At 47.5% G+C, this 20853-nt stretch overlaps 6 protein-coding genes across 6 annotated transcripts; 3 read left to right on the forward strand and 3 right to left on the reverse strand.

Annotated features, from left to right (window-relative positions):
• Window positions 1–1702: 1702 nt before the first annotated feature.
• On the reverse strand, window positions 1703–2113 carry LOC141479301 (histone H3). The gene has a single exon (XM_074168402.1). It carries the CDS (start codon window positions 2111–2113, stop codon window positions 1703–1705), a length of 411 nt encoding a protein of 136 aa, XP_074024503.1.
• Window positions 2114–3340: 1227 nt separating this feature from the next.
• On the reverse strand, window positions 3341–3843 carry LOC141479290 (histone H2B 8). The gene has a single exon (XM_074168386.1). The coding sequence runs from the start codon at window positions 3806–3808 to the stop codon at window positions 3428–3430; it is 381 nt and encodes a 126-aa protein (XP_074024487.1). The 5' UTR covers window positions 3809–3843; the 3' UTR covers window positions 3341–3427.
• Window positions 3844–4210: 367 nt separating this feature from the next.
• LOC141477034 (histone H2A-IV) lies at window positions 4211–4600 on the forward strand. Its single transcript, XM_074166056.1, has one exon. It carries the CDS (start codon window positions 4211–4213, stop codon window positions 4598–4600), a length of 390 nt encoding a protein of 129 aa, XP_074022157.1.
• A 12873-nt stretch (window positions 4601–17473) lies between these two features.
• LOC141479670 (histone H4) lies at window positions 17474–17785 on the forward strand. Its single transcript, XM_074168949.1, has one exon. The coding sequence runs from the start codon at window positions 17474–17476 to the stop codon at window positions 17783–17785; it is 312 nt and encodes a 103-aa protein (XP_074025050.1).
• A 1085-nt stretch (window positions 17786–18870) lies between these two features.
• LOC141479304 (histone H3) lies at window positions 18871–19281 on the reverse strand. Its single transcript, XM_074168406.1, has one exon. The coding sequence runs from the start codon at window positions 19279–19281 to the stop codon at window positions 18871–18873; it is 411 nt and encodes a 136-aa protein (XP_074024507.1).
• Window positions 19282–20223: 942 nt separating this feature from the next.
• On the forward strand, window positions 20224–20634 carry LOC141479296 (histone H3). Its single transcript, XM_074168398.1, has one exon. It carries the CDS (start codon window positions 20224–20226, stop codon window positions 20632–20634), a length of 411 nt encoding a protein of 136 aa, XP_074024499.1.
• The last annotated feature ends 219 nt before the right edge of the window (window positions 20635–20853 follow it).

Consider the following 20853-nt stretch of genomic DNA (forward strand, 5'->3'; position numbering starts at 1 on the left):
TCCGAGGTTAAGTAACAGAAAATGGCTGAAAGTGAGAAAAACAAGGGAAAGAAAATGGTGTATCGAGGCATTCGATTGGTCAGATTTTGCTGCAGAGTCCCAAGTTCCTGACACAGAGAAAAGAAGATTTCCCAAGATGAAGCGTATCAGCAGTTAACAGAAAATCAAGAGTCTTGCAGTTTTAGGCTTTCCAAAAGAAACATTCCCTCTAAGCAATTCTCGTAGGTCGTTGTTTCCGAGTTTAAATAAAAGCTGTATTCAGCTCTATCCAACCTCTTCTTAAAGGCACAGCTGCTCGTTTGTAGCATTGAAAAACCATAGAGACATTATTTCCAACACTTCAATGGAACAGCAGGCTCCCAAAATTACATGAAAGGGCCTGCAGTGTATATCAAAAAATTAAAGGCGATAGAAAGTGATTGATAGTTTTGGAAATCTACATTTTTTCAGGCAACAATTACAGCTCTATTGAAAAGGAGGGCAAGAGGTGGTGTGGCTGAACTTAGTGAGAACCCCCCTTTTTTCCAGGTATGTTCACAAATTAAAAAAAAAAAATCACATGATACGACAAATGGGGAAGAGTCTCCGTTTAACAGGAATTCTGATCTCGATATCAAGTTTTTAATCGCAAATACTCCTTAGAAAACTGTTTCCCTGCGCTCAGTTCAGGAAATCTTTCTGGGAGCCTAACCTCAGATGGAGAAAATTTATCCAAATGGTCATTTGTAGTCATTCCGACGGGATACCCTGAACTATGAAGGAGGCTAAGAGTCTCTCCTAGAGAAGACACCTTTTTTGAAAACGGGAGTAGCAGAAATTACCCTTGTCACCGCCCTACACCAAGCTCTTTCTGGAAATACAACATTTATCTCAGCAATGAATGAGAAATACTTGAGAAGGGCTGAAGATGCCCGGGGGACGTCGCTCACGACATGGACAATCAGACCACAAGTGATAGAAGCACTGAGAAAACTACCGACCAAGCGCCTTTCCTGGAAAGGCGGGAAAGGACGCCCTCCCATTCAGAAAAAAAAAAAAAAAAAAAAAAGGAGGAAAGTGTATGTTTGGAAAATAGTGTTACTGTCGGGACAATAAATCGTGATGTCACCACAAGAAAGTTAAGTAAACGCGGTATAGCAAGAGGCATTTACAAATACCTCGGGATACATCTTCTCTAATCGCGAATGCAGTTCTGTAAAGATACGGTCACCTTTACGAACTAAACGAGCTTGTACGAATGATTCTAAGATACAACTAAGTAAAAAAAAAATATTCATAAGCCTGATAGAGCTGGGTATCTTATACTTCAGACCCAAAAAAAAAAGAAAAAACAAACAAAACACCACACCCCCAATCACTTTTTATAATAGTTAAAGTCGTCCTAGAGAAAGCATTGAAAGCAAGTTTTACCACAAAGATTTATCCTAGCACGGTCAATTTAACAATTACACACACCGTACTGCTCCGCTAGAGCCAGGAGCCTTTTAAGCCCCTTTGAAAGGTCAGCTACACGTTTTCTTCGGTACTTACTTGATGAGATACAGGACTCTTGGTCACTCTAGAGCTACCCGAAAAGCAGACGGAAACACGTTACTTCCTACAGAGAACTAGGAGTTTACAGCTCTCTTTTGTGGCCATGTTGGTGGCTCTTAAAAGAGCCTTTGGGTTTTCGAAAAGTCTGGAAGATCCGTTCGCTAAAAGCTTAAGCGCGCTCCCCGCGGATGCGGCGGGCCAGCTGGATGTCCTTGGGCATGATGGTGACGCGCTTGGCGTGGATGGCGCAGAGGTTGGTGTCCTCGAAGAGCCCCACCAGGTAGGCCTCGCTGGCCTCCTGCAGCGCCATGACGGCCGAGCTCTGGAAGCGCAGGTCGGTCTTGAAGTCCTGCGCGATCTCGCGCACCAGGCGCTGGAAGGGCAGTTTGCGGATCAGCAGCTCCGTCGACTTCTGGTAGCGCCGGATCTCGCGCAGCGCCACCGTGCCGGGCCGGTAGCGGTGCGGCTTCTTCACGCCGCCCGTGGCCGGCGCGCTCTTGCGGGCCGCCTTGGTGGCCAGCTGCTTGCGGGGCGCCTTCCCGCCCGTCGACTTACGCGCCGTCTGCTTCGTGCGCGCCATCTCCCCGAGAACTACCACCTGGCAGCGAGCGAGCGACGAGTGACTACGGAGGCAGCGGCTGCGGGGCCCGCTATTTATGGCCACCACCGCCCTGTGATTGGCTGGCGGGACGGCGCACATCCCATTGGACGGTGGGAGGGATTTGAAAAGCCCGCCGTGCCGCGCGGGGCCGGGGGACGGTGAAGGGGCGGGGGGGGGAAGGTTAATGGCCGCTTCCCGCTCCGCAGTCCCCGCCAGCGCTGGAGGCGGAGGTTTCGCTTCTCTCATCCCTCCGCTCTGCCCCGGCGAGCGGGTCCGGGGGCAGCAGCAGGCTCTGCCGCGTCCGCAACCACTCAGCGGGCGCGGCGTTTGCTCTCTGGCCCCGCAACGGACGCTTTTATCGCCGCTTCCGTCCCCGGCAGACGGGATTTCAGCCCCCTCGCAGAAGGCTTTTTCGAAAAAACAGCCTTCCCTGCACATCCTGCGCCACCTCAAGTTCGATGAAGCCCTCTTTTTTTTTTTTAAGCACCACTTTTTTTTTTCACTTGTATTTTCCTATTACGCCGTCACTTAGAGGAACCCATTTATTCTGCCATGCCTATTCTCCATCAGTGAGAAACAAAAAAAAACCTACGCCACTTCCATCTGAAATCTCTGGGACTAATTAAATGACACTTTTGTCTACAACATTTCACTTCCGCTGCGCATTGGGTGATAAATTCCATGAAACATCGTCTTCCAAATATCAGAAGCCGACTAATCCCTATGGAGCTTTCCAAGTAAACAAGCCGCTCTGGCTTGGAGCCAAGTCGTGTGAGAATGACAGCTAATGTTTAAAGGGGACGATGACATTTTATCAGAGAAGGTATAAACTTCATTGGAATAAGGCTGCTATTGTAAAAAAACAACCCTGCTTTATTTCATATCAGAAGAGCGGGCTGGGGGGGTTGAGGGTGCAGGGGGATCATAACACCCTAAACGATACCGTGCATATTTCTCTGTAGTTTAAAAACTAGAGCTTATCATCTTAAATGAAGGAAAACTTTAATAGCTTTAGAAGTTGATTAGGTGCTTAATACTTTTTTATAGACCTGCCCGCTGAAGAGTCAGGATAGAGCACATACATAACGACCAAAATCATCCCCGTTACTTTAACAAGACATTTTCCCTACTAATTAACACTACTTTCTAGGCTGGGAACTAAAATAGTGCTAAATACAAGTACCACTCACCGAAGAGAATCAGTGTGAACGACTCTTTTACTGAAAACGTGGGTGGCTCTTAAAAGAGCCTTTGGGTTAATGGGTTAAAACCGTCGGTGCCGAGGCGCTCGCTCTACTTGGAGCTGGTGTACTTGGTGACGGCCTTGGTGCCCTCGGAGACGGCGTGCTTGGCCAGCTCGCCGGGCAGCAGGAGCCGCACGGCCGTCTGGATCTCCCGCGAGGTGATGGTGGAGCGCTTGTTGTAGTGCGCCAGGCGCGAGGCCTCGCCGGCGATGCGCTCGAAGATGTCGTTGACGAAGGAGTTCATGATGCCCATGGCCTTGGACGAGATGCCCGTGTCGGGGTGCACCTGCTTCAGCACCTTGTACACGTAGATGGAGTAGCTCTCCTTCCTAGTCTTTCTACGTTTCTTGTCACCCTTCTTCTGGGTCTTGGTGACGGCTTTCTTGGAGCCCTTCTTCGGAGCAGGAGCAGATTTAGCTGGTTCCGGCATTTTACAAGTCTGTCACTACCTGTCTACCGCAGGAACGACGTAAATACAATAGCGGCGACACCCGTATTTATAGGGGCGGTATGCAAATGAGATGGCTCAAGGCCGTTCTTTTCCATTGGGCAACACGGGATAGTGACGTCAAACCATCTAGCGCATTCGATTGGTCGCGATTTCATCTGCCTTCCCATTGGTTAACTCCGCAATCGCAGCCTCCGCCAATCACAAGTCCCACCGAGCCCCAGCAGGAAGGGATAAAAAGGCAGGGGTGGCGGCTCCTGCTGCACCTCTGTTGTTTTCGCAGCTCTCCTTGAGCCTCTGGCATAGGTTTTTTTGGTTGTTTTATTTTTTTGTTTTGGTTTTTTTTTTTTTTTAATTAGTTTCTATTGCTCCGTTGTCTCTGCCATGTCCGGCCGCGGGAAGCAGGGCGGGAAGGCGCGGGCCAAGGCCAAGTCGCGCTCGTCGCGGGCCGGGCTGCAGTTCCCCGTGGGCCGCGTGCACCGGCTGCTGCGCAAGGGCAACTACGCGGAGCGGGTGGGCGCCGGCGCCCCGGTGTACCTGGCGGCCGTGCTGGAGTACCTGACGGCCGAGATCCTGGAGCTGGCGGGCAACGCGGCCCGCGACAACAAGAAGACGCGCATCATCCCCCGCCACCTGCAGCTGGCCATCCGCAACGACGAGGAGCTCAACAAGCTGCTGGGCAAGGTGACGATCGCGCAGGGCGGGGTGCTGCCCAACATCCAGGCCGTGCTGCTGCCCAAGAAGACCGACAGCCACAAGGCTAAAGCCAAGTAAAGACTTTCTTTTTTTAGCCAACGACCCAAAGGCTCTTTTCAGAGCCACCCACATCGTCTTAAAAAGAGCAGGGACGCTTGAGCCTCTAAGTACTTGCTTCTCCTGTGTCTTCTGATAAATCTGGCAACTTCAGGCGTCAAGGGAAAAATTCTGAAGTATAAATATTATTTCTATGTTTCTTCAGCTTTATTTTGCTAATTGACATAGGTATCTGTATTTATCTTGTTTCTAAGAAGTTGACGTACTCCTGTAGATGTTTCTCAGTTTCACTTATTTGAAAAAATTCAACAAAAGGCTGTAGTTTACGATCGGTTACCATCATCAGTCACCTCAGCACGATGGAAGGAGAGGAGATGAGAACACGGCAAGGAGTGGCGAGGGCTCGCTGCTCTCCGCCTCCGTGGTTCTAGAGGAGGCACCGTGAAGCCCCGCGGCGGTGGGCCGGGGAGCGGGCGGGGTTTGGGTGCCCACCCAGGGCGAGGGGCGGGTCCCCCGCCGGCCGGCCTGGGGGGGAGCCCGCGGTTTTCAAATGCGGGGCCGGGCGGGAGAGAGGGGGAACCGCTGCTGCTCCGGTTTCGCGGGTGGAAAAAGGGAATCTCAGCGCTTTGTGCGCAGTGGTTGCTTTGGCGTTTTGTTGCCTCCGGAGGTTCTTCTTTTTTTTTTGCTTGTTTGTAACTTACGGCTTCCAGGCAATAGTGATAGAATTATAAATATTTCCTATAACTGAGCTAGGGCTGTTTCCCAGGACGGCGTCAGCTATTCTGAGTACGTGATGGGGGTGGCGGGGGAAATCGTTAAGGAGGATCGCAGTTTAAAACAAAATAGGCTGAAGTGTACGTTTCCGTATCGGGCGAATTCCTACAGAAGCATGACTGACACTCAAATATACGTGTTGCAGGGGATTATCGTGTACCACTCTGGACTCGAGCTGATGATTCAGCTCTTTCTTTTTCATTCTGATAACGTGCCTGGCGTTTAAAACCTCTCTAGGGTTTATTCGCAAAAGTTTCCTTTCCTTTTATAGTATCGTCTCATGGGTGCTCCTGGCGCCCTTCGGTGCAGCCTTTTGGGGGCTCTTGGCCGCAGGCAGCCGACGGCGTCTTAGGGCTCTTCACTGCTGCCTTGGCCTATTTGAGCGTGGGAGCTCCTTGGGCTCCGTGGAGGCGGTCACGGCCGCGGTGATCTGCTCGGTAACGCTGAGGGCCGCGGGCTTTAGAGCTGCGCCCCGCCGCCGCCTCCGGCTTCTTGAAGGTGGGGGCCGGAGCGACGGGTAGAGCCTCAGACGTTGTCAGAGGCAGCTTTCAACAAGGAAAGGGGGATGTCGGGGGGATATAAATCAAGATAATCAGCGAGAGTATTTGTAGGGAGGCACCTCTCCGGTATTGATGCCTCGGGGAGTCCTCCCCGCTGGAAGGTAGCGAAGGCTCCTCTCTGCTCTGTGTTTCCTCGGAACAGATGAAACAGTTTGGGGTGTTTTTTTTCTTCCACTGTAAAGGTCACCGCATTCCTTCCGTTGTTAGGTACATATAGATAAAACAAGTTTTTCTTTTCTTTGTCTTGCTTTATGCAGAAGAAAACAAAACTGCTCGAAGGGGAGCCAGGAATGCACCGCGGGAGCCTCCGAATGAGGCTGCCTGAGGGCTGGGGCGGGGCGGTGGGGGATGGTGTTTTATTTGTTCTTTAAAAGCGCCCCTTCAGAAATAAGTCGAGGAAAACTGCTGTTTTTGAAGTGTTCTCCCTCAGGAGGCAGAGGAGTGAGTCAATGTGCTAATTGAAACCGTTTTTTCAAGCAGAGGGAGGTAACACGGGAGTTCCCGGCTGAAGTGTTGCTTGGAAACAAGATGAGAATTACGGGACTGGTTTTAAACGGTATTTGCTTCTTACACAATTTTCAAGTCGGTGGGCGGGTTTTGTTGTTTGGTTGGTTTGTTGATTTTTTTTTTTTCTTCTCTGAAATAGGCAGAATACTTTTTCTTTCTTTATCAACCCTGTCTCGTATAAAGAAACTGCATTACATATTAATCGTCTACTATTCAGAGACATATTTTGAAACCATAACTGCAGGACACTTTTGGAGCCAAGCTGAAACTTGAGACTCGAGTTAGGTTTAGAATACTTGAGGATTTTTTTTTTGTTTGTTTGATAATCTGAGTTTCTTTTACGGAGTACGTTAAGAGAAATAACCTTCTATTGGTGGATATTTACTATGGAGGGAAGAGATTGCGTGGGTCTGAAGCACAGCATTGATTTGCAGAAGGTCCTGATTGGGCCATTTGAAAATCCCTTGTTTTGAAACAGAGGCCTCCTGAGTTTCATTTTTGCCCTCGGTAACATGCTGTGAGGAGGGAGCATTTCTCTCTTTTCAAGAAGAATGCTCACACTGAAGTGCCTGAGAAAGGAGTATGTCAGTTCTGCTTCTCCTGGAAATTAAGGAAGAAGAGTTTTTTTCACCCACTGATGTTTGAAAAAAATCACTTAAACACAAGTATTCTATCATTTTTTTTCTAAATGAGATATGGGTAGATTGAAACCCATTCTAAAGGGGGTGTGTGGTTTTTTTTTTTTCTGTTATCATCTTCACTACAAACTAGTTATATTCAGTAATGGTAATTCAACAAATGTACCATTTTGTTCTCTGGCTTTCTAGCCATGTTTCTCCCTTGAGATGGTACTGTGTGAGCTGACACAGGCCAAGATGCAGGAACAACCACAAAACCACAAATAAAAGGCAAAGAACTAATTTAATCTCAATACCTTGCAGATAGGGGATTCTCCAAAGTAGCACCCAGACAGAGGCATGCAAGCAGGGATGCAGGCACCGTGGAGTGAGAGAGCCCTTGATAGCAAGAGAGTGAGAGAGCAAGAGCTCAGACTTGTTGTTTTTGCCTGTATTTCAAGGATTCAGACAAGAGTAGTTTTTCCACTGTGCTTTAATCTTCTTCCACAGTAGGGCAGGAAGCTCAGGCATGTTTGATAAGGTGCTCCTGAGTCCATAACAGGCCTACTTTATCTAAGCACAGATGTCCTACTTGCCGAGCACATAAGACTAAACAATAGGATATATGTGTTTTCCAGCACTCTGCATGCAAGTAACTTGAGTGTGTTTACAGTCCTTCTCACTGATCTTCGGTTACTTTCCCACGGGTGCATATAAAGAGCTTGGTCTCCTTTCATAGCAGTTTGACTAATGTTCTGTTTGCTATCAGCAGCATTATTGCAATGTTTTTTAACATGTTTTTATTAGTACAGGCAAACTGTTGAGTTCTGTATTGCCAATCTTCTATTTCTTTGGCTAAAATATGACTGGAATATTTTTTCCTACGGTTACCGTGTATAGTTCATATTTCTTGTTTCTCCTGACTAGCCATGCCCTTCTAATGTAGAATGGCTATATTCTTCTCTTTCATGTCCCTATGTTAAAAATGAACACATCTTGTCTATATACCACAGTTAAATAAAAGTAATTTATATATTAGAGAAGTGGAGTATAACACCTATTAACTTATGTGTCAGGTGAGACTTAAAGGGTTTTTTTTAAGAACAAGTATTTTATTTCAGTTCAGATGCTGAATTTCTAATTAATCTGTATCCTTCCCCAAAAGTCTTTCTAACTAGCCTAAATCCTTGAACAGATTTCTACATAAAGAAGGAAGGTTTTAGATTTAAGAACAGTGTATGACAGATCCTGATGGTCATGAAAAAAATAGTGTCATAGATGACCTAAACTACTTTTCACCTTATGGCATAGGTAGTACAATCTCTCAGTCTGGTTTAAAGGATGTTATAAATTCTGTAGTTACTTCACTAGAAGATAATACACAAGGTAATATATTAAAAAAACAAACCAACCAAAAAAAACCCCCCAAACAACAACAAAGAACCCCAAACAAACAAAAAGCCCCACACAATAAAACCGATGCTCACTTGCAGAAAAATTCCCAAGACAGACAACTTAAACAGAGTGAAGTGATAATACAACATTGACACTTTGATTAACTTCTTCATAGTGGCAACAGTGTATGGGAAAAGTCCTTAAATGTTCTTTTCCTTCAAAAAAATCTTACTCATGTTTTTCTTGAAAAAGACTATGCTGTTTGTTCTGTAACAACCTGAGTATGGCCAGCAAAAAGACTGTCCAAATTCCCTTGATACTAAGCAGTCTTCTGCAGAGGAAAGTGTGACTTTTTTTTTTTTTTCTAATTTCCCCCTCCACCCCCCATCTTTCAGGAGGAGAGGTTGCTTTAAGCTACTATATTTACAAAAATGTAGGCAAGTTAGAGCATTTACCTACAGAAGTGAAAGGAATTATTCACCTACTATTGAGTGTATATCCATGATGCCTGCTATTGAGCATATATCCGTAGATCCAAGAACTATGGGCTGTTCTTAGTAAAACTGTTTTGAGCATTTATGTGACAGAGTCTACACAAAGGTTGAATGCTTACAGGTTAATTAATAAATTATTCTCAAACCCCTTCACTCAAATACTTAGTTTCTCTAGTACCTCTCTGGGATCATACATAGCAAACCAAAGTACAATCAAGTAGGACTAACTTACAAATCTAGTGCAGTATGTGGAAACCTTTTGAATAGTATCATCAGTAGTTTACTTCATATATTCTGTTGAAAACAGGCCTACTTAGACACCAAATGAAGTCTTTAAAAAAAGTTATTGGCATTGTTTATTTCAGGTTTATAGTACAGTATCGATTTAGACATTGTTAAACATGAAATAAACTCACATCTCTATTCACACAATTACAGGGGCGCTAATGCTGATATTTGGGAAATTTGAATAACAGGAGTGAAGTCTGAAAGCCAATTGCACTGTAGCTGTAGAAACGCAGCAGAAACCTTCATTTGCAGGTAACAATACTTGCTCTGAGTGTATCTAATATTGACGAGAAGAAGATTGTCATAAACCGTAGCTAACTCCTTGTTTGTCCTTCTCTTTGCATCTTCTGAGAGGCTCCCTAATATTGCTGTCGCACAGCTGAGTAACGGGGGGATCGTTCGGTTTGGGGGATTCTCCCCAACACCGTACATCGGTCTAGGCTCGGCCGCAGCTCCCGGGTAGGGGCGGCCCCCGGCGCCGCTGCAGCAATTTCTGACCAATCTCGCCTGGGAAGGAGCCTCCCTCCCTTCTCTTCCTCCTCCTCCTCCTCTCCTTCCCTTTCCCTCTCCCTCCCTCCAGCTCCCTTCTCCGCCACCCCGCCCCGGTCCTTTCCATTCAGTTAATCCTCTGGCGAGGAGGGTGAGTCTGTTGGATGCCACCGCAGGGTGGGGAGCACCCTGCCCTGGCCGCTCATCAAACCCCCCCCCGCCTCTTGACTACCTCCAGCGTTTCTCGTATCGGCTGTTGGTTTTATTTTAACTGTGCTTTATTTATCCTGTGGCTGCTGCAGTCGGGGCTTCAGCTCACTTTGTTAGAAAATGTTATTTTGATTCTGCAAACTTCACTGCTGAGAGAGCAACAGACCATCCTGGTTGGTAAAACTATTTCTGTAAGGAGCCCGTGATCATTAGGTCATTTCCCCCCTTTTTCGTTTCTGTCCTAGAAAACATGATGCGAGCCTGCGTGGTACAGAAACAACCCCACCACACTAACTAGGCTGATACAGACAAACTTTTCTGCTCTGCAGATGGCAATTCTATCTATCACCTCTTTATGAATTCGATTGTTTCAAGTCTACACTTTGCATATGAATGATATGGCTCTTGACATGTGTGGAGGGATTTCAAATAGAAACCAAGTCCTTCCCTCTTCCGACAGGCACTGCAGCTTTTTCATGTCATGGAACTTCCTCTAGTGCCTCCCTAAGTAGTTTGTGAGACAAGCATGAAAATATTTACACAAACCAGGACACTAAGTAACTTGAAATCCCCTTAAAAAAAAAAATAAAAAATTAAGTGAATAGGAGCTGTGGGTGGGTGTGTTTGGTTTTGGGATTGATTGTTGGAGATTTTGTTGACCTTATGAGAAAAAAAAAAAAAAACTGATTCTCAATGTGTAAGCTGATATAGGTAGGACGCAGGAACAACCACAAAACCACGGATGAAAGATAAAAACCAAATTTTATCTTGATACCTTGCAGTTCGGGGAATCTCCAAAGCAACACCTGGGCAGGGGCATGCAAGCAGGGAATGCAGGCACCATGGAGTGAGAGAGAGTCCTTGTTAGCAAGGGAGCGAGAGAGCAAGAGCTTGCCTGTATTTCAAGGATTCAGACAGGAATAGTTTTTCACTGTGCTTAGATCTTCTTCCACAGTAGGGCAGGAAGCTCAGGCAAGTTGGATAGGGTGCCCCTGAGTCCATCACAGGCCTACTTTATCTAAGCGCAGATGTCCTACTTGCCGAGCACATAAGACTAAACAACGATTAGTGTGATATATGAGTTTTCCAGCACCCCGCATGCAAGTAACTTGAGTGTGTTTACAGTTCTCCTCACAGATCTTCTGTTACTTTCCCACTCTCAACAAGTGCATGTAATTGAATGGCACTTGATACCACAGGGATCAGTGTGGAAGACTTTATGAAATGAGAACTATTTAACACCAGTGTCAGGAAATGCTCGCAGTTATGCAAGCAGCTGTGCTCTCCAGAATTCATTTCTATAGAGGAGAGAGATGGTTCCATCCTCACTTTTTCACTCCTCATCTTCGGCTCTTCTCTGTCATTTTGAAAAAAAGCTATAGAGATAAGGAGTCTATTTCCTTCAGGAAACCACCTGTGGTGATATTTAGGCAGCTCTTCTGGCCTCAATAAGCTTTTGCTGGCAACTAATTTTATAATTAGATTGGACCTCACTAAATTTGGTAGACTTAGCCACTGACCTTATAGATAGTAAAAAAGATAAGTAAGGACATCTTCACATAGTAGTTGTCCCTGCTCTGAAAACATCCTAATATCCTCAGTAGGGAAGGCATTTTAGACCTTTATTCATCTTTATCACTTTTCTCAGAAATTTCTTTTCCAGCTACACTACTTTTTTTTTTTTTTTTTTTGATTTAGAGGCCAGAAATGTGCACAGTAGTCAAGGTGCAACTATTTCACACAATGCTACAAAGATTCAATATCTTCTGTTTTGTGCTCCATTAGTCTTCTGGTGATTCTTGACATTCAAATTATTTTCATTTTAGTACTTCTGATCATTGAAAAAAAATATTTATTCAGTTATTTATTTATTCTTTTCTGTCGTGGGAGTATTTTTTTATTAGGATCAACCTGGAGGTTTCAGTGAAGGTGGAAGATGGTGGTGAGACAGTTCTGAAGACTGAGTCAGGGATCAGGGGCAGGAGGACAGGCAGTGAAACTGAAAGCTATGGTCAAAAGAAAGATAATAAATGAGAAGGCTGAAGTTTACACTCATTTAATGACATCCAAAATGCCTAAAGCTTGGAGAGTCCAAGAGGTGTATGCCATAAAGATCATGGCAAGAGCACTGTTACAGATCAGGCAAATGGAGATTTTGTTTATAATTAAAAGGATGGTTTGATTTGCCACCGTGCGGTATGATCCAGAAGTCCAAGTCCGCATGTCTCTATAGGCCATGAACCTCCCCGTCAGTTGCAAGTCCTAGGCGCTCACTGTGCATGTACAGACTGCAAAGTGCTAAAGGACCTTGTAGCCACATCAGAGCAGCTCTAATGCTTTTTTAGGTGGAAGGCATTTTAACAGAAAAATTCATACTGGATATGCGGATGCGTTTGCATGTGTGCGTGCACATATACACACTGGAAGTGTAAAAGGACATTATTATATAGAACAAAAGCAGCATAGGGTAATCATTATCAAGATAATACCAATAAGATTAATATTTAATTACTATATATTGAAAAATGGGGGGGGGTGAAGGGAGGGGGCGGAACTCGATCATTACCTTGAAAAGGACTTTGTAACTTTTTCCAATGTGTTTTTTTTCTTCCAGCCCAAGCTATCCCTTGTCCATCTCTGTGAGTTTGGGGATAATCAGCAAGGGTTACTGCATAAACACACTAATGGATTAAAAGGTAACACTTTTAAGCATCAGTAATTGATAAATACATACGTGATTTTAATGAGGTTTATAAAGCTCTGTCAGACATGAACCCCACTGTTCCCAGGGTAGGAGCTGCCACAATCCACACTGCACGAGGATTTCCAGCTGGAGGAAAGTGACTTTGAATGCACAAGTGGTGGCCTTCAGCCCACAGTCGCAAGTAGAGCCCAGAGGCAAACGCACACCTGAGAAGAAACCCTGCTGTGCCCTGAGATAGTCAGACCCTTGGGGAACAGTCAGCCTGGGCGCCAGGTCCTTCAGGTCAGTCCAGGTGAATGAGAATGAAAGCTAGGGCTAAGCTGACCAAAACCTCAGAGATTCCAGCAGTAATTTTGGGACATATTGAGCTGTCAGGTGCAAAATGTGGCATTCTCCTTTATATTGAGGGGATAACCACCAGACACGCCCGTGGGCCTGTCTTCAGTTTCCTGACAGATGGCCTGGGCAGAGATTGACAGCTTGAAGTCTCCATATGAGTAGGATGCACAAAAATATAATTTTTCTTGTGCTTTAATTAACAAATTTTTGATGCATCTTACAAAAAATAACTTGTTTTCATGGAAATGGACAACTTCTGTAATGTTTTCATCACATCTACTGTCACTCTAGGCAAATGTCCATCTCCATGTTTACCTGGACTTCACATTTCCTGTGATTATGCTCTGAAAACATTTACATTTCCCTGCGAATGTGATGCAGATTTATTCTTTCCCTCACAAATTTCTCACATAAGTAAAATAGCACATTTATCACAGGCTTCTGCTTGAGGAGGTGAAGCAAATATCTTTCTCCAAATTGCAACATTTCTATCACAATACTTTGGGCTGGTTTAAAAAAACACAACACAGATTTTCCAAGTTGATATTAATTCTCCTATTGAACTGAAAATACTTGTGCTGGCAGGTCTACTGAGAGATCAGCAGCTCCTTCAAATAACTAAATAGTTTTCCTCAAAACCCCAAAGAAAAGTAGGTCACTGAAGAGAAAACTAATTTTGAAATTCACATTGTTCAACAGCCTCCTCAAGGGGATGGTTGTCTTTTGGGAAAGCCAGGAGTATTAGCAGGAATGGCAGGATGGGAGATTGAAAGCTGATGCAGAAGGGAAGAGGTGCGCTACTATCTGCTGTGACATACCTAGAGTGGGAAGAGGAATAGAGGCATTTCCTCACTCCTTCCTGCCCTCACCTAACCTGCTCCTTCACTCCAGTGTGCCCTGGCTGCCTTCCCACATCACAGGAGACAGCTCAAGGCTCTTCCAACTAATGCTGCCTGATCATGAAGAGGAAAACAGAACTTTCCACCCTCCCCATACTTTCTTGATTAATGGAAAAAGCTGAATTATAAAAAATAATGATTAATAGGTAGTTCATATACTCGTTGGTTTTGAGTAACAATATCCATGTAAATGAACGACCAGGAGTGAAGGATGAGCACTGGCCATAAAATACAAGACCAAGATGTCATATTAGGAAATGAAGTGTTATCCCAGAATTCGATCAATGCAAATTGCTCAAAGTTCCTTCCTTGTTTTCCAGAACACAGGAAAGTTTAAGCTCCTGTAAATAGGCTGTAGGCCCTCCTTTTGGTTTAATTTTGCCTATTTTTCAGGAGTTCCTCAACATTTCAATAGTATACACAATGTTATTTTATACCTAGACTTGCCAGTGAAAAGTTTAGAAAGATACCACACACATACATTATGCTAAAATAAAACCAAGAAAATTAAACTGTCTGTTGTTTGGTGTGGAAGAAGATGAAATTGGATAAGCATAACTTGACTTTAACAATCATGAAATATAGAATAATATTTCTTCAAATAAGCCAAGCACACTGTAATAGATCAATGTTATGTGCCTGTACGTTGCTATCATATTTATAAAGATTCCATATAAAATCAGTCATAATAAAAATTCGTGCTTCAGACCATCTTTGATTTTTATCCCTTTTGAAGTTAAGATATTGCTTAGGTCAGGAATAAATTACATTGTTAGCTGCTTTGGTTCTTCAGCTGGGTTGTTACTCTTAAGAAGTAATGGACCTCAGATAAGGATGAAAAGTTGATTATTTAAGGAAGTCTAATATAAAGAGGATCAACTATGCCGTAAAAATAAGCAAAGGTAAGATTGCATGGAAAAAAATATTAACCACATAACAAATGTCAGAAAAATAGATCTAGCGAACTAAAAAGAAGCAAGGAATGGATGCTAGAAGAGATTGCAACTTTTTGAGAGAGTCTAAATCAGCACTAATGATGGGAGGTGAATAGGGCAGCTTGCAAGGCAGAATACCTATTTCCCCTAAACCACATACAGAGAATTAAAAAATCAAAGCGGGTAATCTACAAGAATACTAACACCTACACGATTGAAGTAATTAGGTGAAATTAAAGCAAAGCTCTAGAAAAGATGTGCAAAAAATTACATGATTAAAAACAACTACGCCAGATGAGAAGGGAAAAATAATTCTTCCAGCGTCTCTGAAGAGAACAAAAGTGGTCTTCTGAATCTAGACAAATAGAGGGAAAAATCACACTAATGACTATCATGGAAATGGTATATAATATTAATTAAATACTGAGAGAAGTAATCAGCAGGGAAGATACACTCTATAGACATGCAGAAACTTTACTGAGCTCTCTGTTGTATTCTATTCATGCTTGTCCTTGGTTTTGTGACACAGGACTTCTAATGCTTGGGAAAACTGCCATTTTAGAAGGCTTTAGTGTCTGAATTCATGAAAATATTTACTTTATAGCCAGGTAGGCTACGTGGGATTCAAGGTCTCAGTGGTTTTGAGCCTTGCCAGGTGCAGGGATGAGGAGAAGCAAGATTTTGGCACTTGACCCAAGCTGGCCAACAGGATTGTTTCATACAATGAACATCACATTCAATATAAATAAGAAAGTTTGCTGCGTAGTTCAGTTTCTTCCTTGATGGCAGCGATCCAGAGAACTCGTTGCTCTGCTGCCAGATGCCTGAGCCCTTCCCTTCCTCCCGAAACCGTAGCACTCGCAGTGTCTGACACTTGCTGTGCACTGCTGGGAGTGCACAGCTTCCTGCTGATAGAATGGGCTGAGTATAATCCTTGTGTATCTTATAGTAGTATCAGGATCAATACTGGTTCTTACCTATTATTGTTAATTATTTTGTCTTGTCCTATTAAATCTATTTGTACTTCAAACCTCATGTTTCCTTGTTTCCCAATTTCCCTTCCCAGGTGGGGAGGGGTCATTGGGTGATAGAATAATTGTCTAAATGACAATAAAACGTTATGCATTTCTCAAACCATAGCAATGCTGTCGCCTGTAAATGTGGGAGGAAAAAAGGCTGCATATCAATTCTTTTTTTTTTTCCTCAAACACCAAGTGAACTGGTGAAGACAGTGATTCTAACATAAACTGAGGAGCTTCATCTGTGCCAATAACACCATTAAGGTTGATATGCAAAGGTAAATAAGTCTTTGCTATTTTTGTACAAGTAAATCAGATGATATTAATAAAGGCTGATATAAACACTACAAAACTGGCTCGCTACACATGAAAATAGACTTAGCAAAATGGTGGGAAACGTAAGCTGAATTAAATAGCATATATACTAAAAGGCTACAGAGAGAAAGAAAAAAAAAATACAAAACCACCCAACCCAAAGTAGAAAATGAAGAGAAAATTCTTTCAAGAAAAAGGGATGAAAAGGGACAAATAACGAACAGTGACAGCTCAAAGGGAAAGGGCTGTGAAATCACCAAGCAAAAACTTCACGATCAGGAAGCATTATACTAATGGGAACCCACTAGGAAACAGGGAAAAATGGGGAGAATCAAACAAAATGACAAATACCTGACCAACCATGAAAAATAAAAAACCTGTGTATTGCACAGGTGTAACTAACCAGGGAAAAACTCCTGACAAGAAAGAGATGGTAAACGGCGAACGCTTGGAATTGCATTTATTTGATGATCGAGAACAAAGTAAAAATAAGATTAAATACATATATTCACGGAAAATTGAAATTCTAAAGGCAGAAAAGGTAAAAGGGGGTGTGTTTGTGCGCCCGCATGCAAGGTTGTGTGGGCTTTCTACACCGGTCGTGCCTGCGGGAGTCACCGCCGCAACTCCCCCGGATTCGTGGGGCCGAGTGACCCCGAGCAAAAACCAACATTTTCTCCAGAAACGCTACAGCTGCTAAAGCAGCACGCGGGAAATCCGCGCGCCAAAGATACTCCTAAAAGAAGGGGCTAGGCCAAGGGGAACGTTACCCCACCGTGACCCCCCCCGGTGGAAAACATCGACCCACCAGAACGCCACAACCGCCCCCACCGACTCCCCCTCCAGTCCCCGACCCGCTTTGTGGGAGCGCCGAGAAATGGCGGCGGAGATGCGCGGTGGGAAACGGCGCTCGCGGCCCCGCCGACCCCATTGGCTGGATTTTGCTGCAGACCCGCGCCCGGCCCCGGTTCCCCCCGCCCTCCCCGCCCCCCCCCGGGCACCCGGTGCCGCAGCGACACGGGCGGGATGCCGGGACCTGCGCGGCAGGAAGGAGGGTGTCCCACTCCCGGGGAGCCGCTCCCGCTGCGCTCAGCCCCAGCCAGCACCGAGGTCGGCTGCCTCCCGGGGCCGAGAGCGGGACGGTACCGCCGCCGCCCGCCCTCACCCCCCCCCCGCCCCGTCGGAGGCGATGGCGCCAACGTCCCTGCCCGCAGGGGGAAGGGCGCAGAGAAGAGCCCGCCCTTGCCCTGCCCCGTCGCAGTCCTCAAACAGGTCGGACCGCCGGCCATATACACCGGCGCTGGCCGCCCTTCCCGCCACACGCTGCTGAGGTCGCGTAGAGCGAGAGCATGTCTGGCAGAGGCAAGGGCGGGAAGGGGCTCGGCAAGGGGGGCGCCAAGCGCCACCGCAAGGTGCTGCGCGACAACATCCAGGGCATCACCAAGCCGGCCATCCGCCGCCTGGCTCGGCGCGGCGGCGTCAAGCGCATCTCGGGGCTGATCTACGAGGAGACGCGCGGCGTCCTGAAGGTCTTTCTGGAGAACGTGATCCGCGACGCCGTCACCTACACCGAGCACGCCAAGAGGAAGACGGTGACGGCCATGGACGTGGTCTACGCCCTGAAGCGCCAGGGACGCACCCTCTACGGCTTCGGCGGCTAAACTCGATTCCTGGGATAGGTTGCGATTTTAGAACACAAAGGCTCTTTTCAGAGCCACCCACGCTTTCAAGAAAAGAGCCGTGATTGCTGTTCGTGCGTGTCTTTGTTTTCGCGGTCGCGAGAAAGCGGGGGTGGGGCGGGCGAGCAGGCAGGACGTGGGGGGTTGGTTTTTTGCTGTCACCGCCCGTAGCCCCCGCTGCCCAAGTCCTTCCCCCGGCCCTTCCTGAAGCAACAGGCGACTTCTAAAAGCGACAAACGAGAATGTCTCGATGGCGCTGTGTCAGAGACAAATACCCGAAGATCTACTCTCGGGGCTCCCCCGGGCTCGGGAGAAAAGCGTTCGGGTTATGAAAGACTTCAAGATTCAAGGCTTCGTTTTCCCGCCTCCCCCATGCTCACCCGTTCCCCTCCTTCCTCTTCTCGCCCCCCGTTACTCTTTCTCCCGGTCCTGCTTCCAAGCGGGAAGGGAAGGCACCAGCGGGCAAGAAAACCGGCATGCCGGGGGCAAGCGCTATAGCGAGAGCCGCTCCCCGATAACCGGCTCCAGAGCAGCTCCCGCAAACGGGAAGCTCATGAAATGGCGGCGCCCTCCTCTCGGCCACCCGGGGGCGGGACAAAGCCCGCGCGCCGGAACGAGAAGCAGCTCCGAGCACTGGTAGCGCTCCGGGAGCTGCAGCGGAAAGCGGCTGGGAGCCCTCGGCCAAAACGCCTTCCCTTACTCCCTTCACCCCCTGCTGAAAGGCTGCCCCTTCCCCGGACACCGCTCTCGACCCCGTTCCTCCCGCGCCCCGCACCGGCAGCTTGAAACGGGGAACCTCAAAGACTCGGAACCGCCGACACACGTGGGCCGCAGGAAGACGGCGGGGGGGTGGAAAGGCAGCGGGGGTTGGCCTCCCACCCCACCGGCGGCCCCAACCTCCCCCCGGTATCCCAGGAGAGGCGTCGCCTGGGGCACAGGCGGCAGCGCCCGGCACCCGCCGCCCACGTCTGCCCCGAAACGCAGAGACACAGCTCTCTCCAGTGGCCACGTCGGTGGCTCTTAAAAGAGCCTTTGGGTTTGGCGGTGGTAGGGCAGCGGCGGGAGCCTCAGGCGCGCTCCCCGCGGATGCGGCGGGCCAGCTGGATGTCCTTGGGCATGATGGTGACGCGCTTGGCGTGGATGGCGCAGAGGTTGGTGTCCTCGAAGAGCCCCACCAGGTAGGCCTCGCTGGCCTCCTGCAGCGCCATGACGGCCGAGCTCTGGAAGCGCAGGTCGGTCTTGAAGTCCTGCGCGATCTCGCGCACCAGGCGCTGGAAGGGCAGTTTGCGGATCAGCAGCTCCGTCGACTTCTGGTAGCGCCGGATCTCGCGCAGCGCCACCGTGCCGGGCCGGTAGCGGTGCGGCTTCTTCACGCCGCCCGTGGCCGGCGCGCTCTTGCGGGCCGCCTTGGTGGCCAGCTGCTTGCGGGGCGCCTTCCCGCCCGTCGACTTACGCGCCGTCTGCTTCGTGCGCGCCATCGCTACAGGTCTCGGCGGTACAGTAGCACCTCAGGAACTAGGAACAAAAAAGCATCAGTCACCAGCGCCGGCGACTCCTTTTTATATCCGTGCTCTGCTTGTTGATTGGCTGATGGAAAGGCCGAGCTCATTGGGCCAATTTGAAAATCCCGCGTTAACCCCCTCTATGCCGAACTGTGCTCTTTAAGAACGAAATCACAGACAGTAATTACTATTTCCATGTTCCGGTTCTTTGGAAGCGATTTTTCTTCTTGTTAACGACGTGCGTTTATTACTTGTACCCTTCATTGAGTTGATTAGTGTCATGCTATCCGCAAAAAAAGTCTGATACCAATGTTAGGTAAAAACAACATATTTTCTAGGTTTACAGAGGAATATTTTTTAATTTTTTTTTTAGTGAAATGTAACTACGCAAAAAGCTGCTTAATTAAATTTCGTCGTTCTAGATACTTCATAGAACTATTTCTGGAAGAATAGAGTGCTTTATTTTCAATTTAAAAACAAAAATACTGTTAGTGTGCTTTTTTTAGCAACTAAGGTCATGTAGTTTATCCCATAACACGCTTAAAACATAGAACAAATAAGCACAATCAAGAGTCACAGACAACTCAGGAAAAAAAAAAATAAGCCAAACAAAAGTAGAAGCCAGAGGGAAAAAAGGTTTTAAGAGGTTTTTTCAAGCTTCCCGGAGGGAAAAAAGGAAAAAAAAAAAAAAAAAAAGAAAAAGAAAAAAAAGAAGAAGAAAGACAACTACATCCCTTGGGGAAGGGCTGGGGCGGATTCAGCTACCGCCGCGCTTACAGGATGTTTGGAATTAACCAATTAAATCCTTCACATTTTCGACCAATCAGAGGAGGGAGGGCGGAGCCGCCCCTCTCTATAAATACGGGCCGTAAGCGCCAACGCTTCCCCGGTTTCGTGGGATACAGGCGTACAGTCGGTATGGCGCGTACGAAGCAGACGGCGCGTAAGTCGACGGGCGGGAAGGCGCCCCGCAAGCAGCTGGCCACCAAGGCGGCCCGCAAGAGCGCGCCGGCCACGGGCGGCGTGAAGAAGCCGCACCGCTACCGGCCCGGCACGGTGGCGCTGCGCGAGATCCGGCGCTACCAGAAGTCGACGGAGCTGCTGATCCGCAAACTGCCCTTCCAGCGCCTGGTGCGCGAGATCGCGCAGGACTTCAAGACCGACCTGCGCTTCCAGAGCTCGGCCGTCATGGCGCTGCAGGAGGCCAGCGAGGCCTACCTGGTGGGGCTCTTCGAGGACACCAACCTCTGCGCCATCCACGCCAAGCGCGTCACCATCATGCCCAAGGACATCCAGCTGGCCCGCCGCATCCGCGGGGAGCGCGCCTGAGGCTCCCGCCGCTGCCCTACCACCGCCAAACCCAAAGGCTCTTTTAAGAGCCACCGACGTGGCCACTGGAGAGAGCTGTGTCTCTGCGTTTCGGGGCAGACGTGGGCGGCGGGTGCCGGGCGCTGCCGCCTGTGCCCCAGGCGACGCCTCTCCTGGGATACCGGGGGGAGGTTGGGGCCGCCGGTGGGGTGGGAGGCCAACCCCCGCTGCCTTTCCACC

Source organism: Numenius arquata, chromosome 2 (assembly GCF_964106895.1).
Source record: "Numenius arquata chromosome 2, bNumArq3.hap1.1, whole genome shotgun sequence".
In the NCBI taxonomy this organism is placed as follows: domain Eukaryota; kingdom Metazoa; phylum Chordata; class Aves; order Charadriiformes; family Scolopacidae; genus Numenius; species Numenius arquata.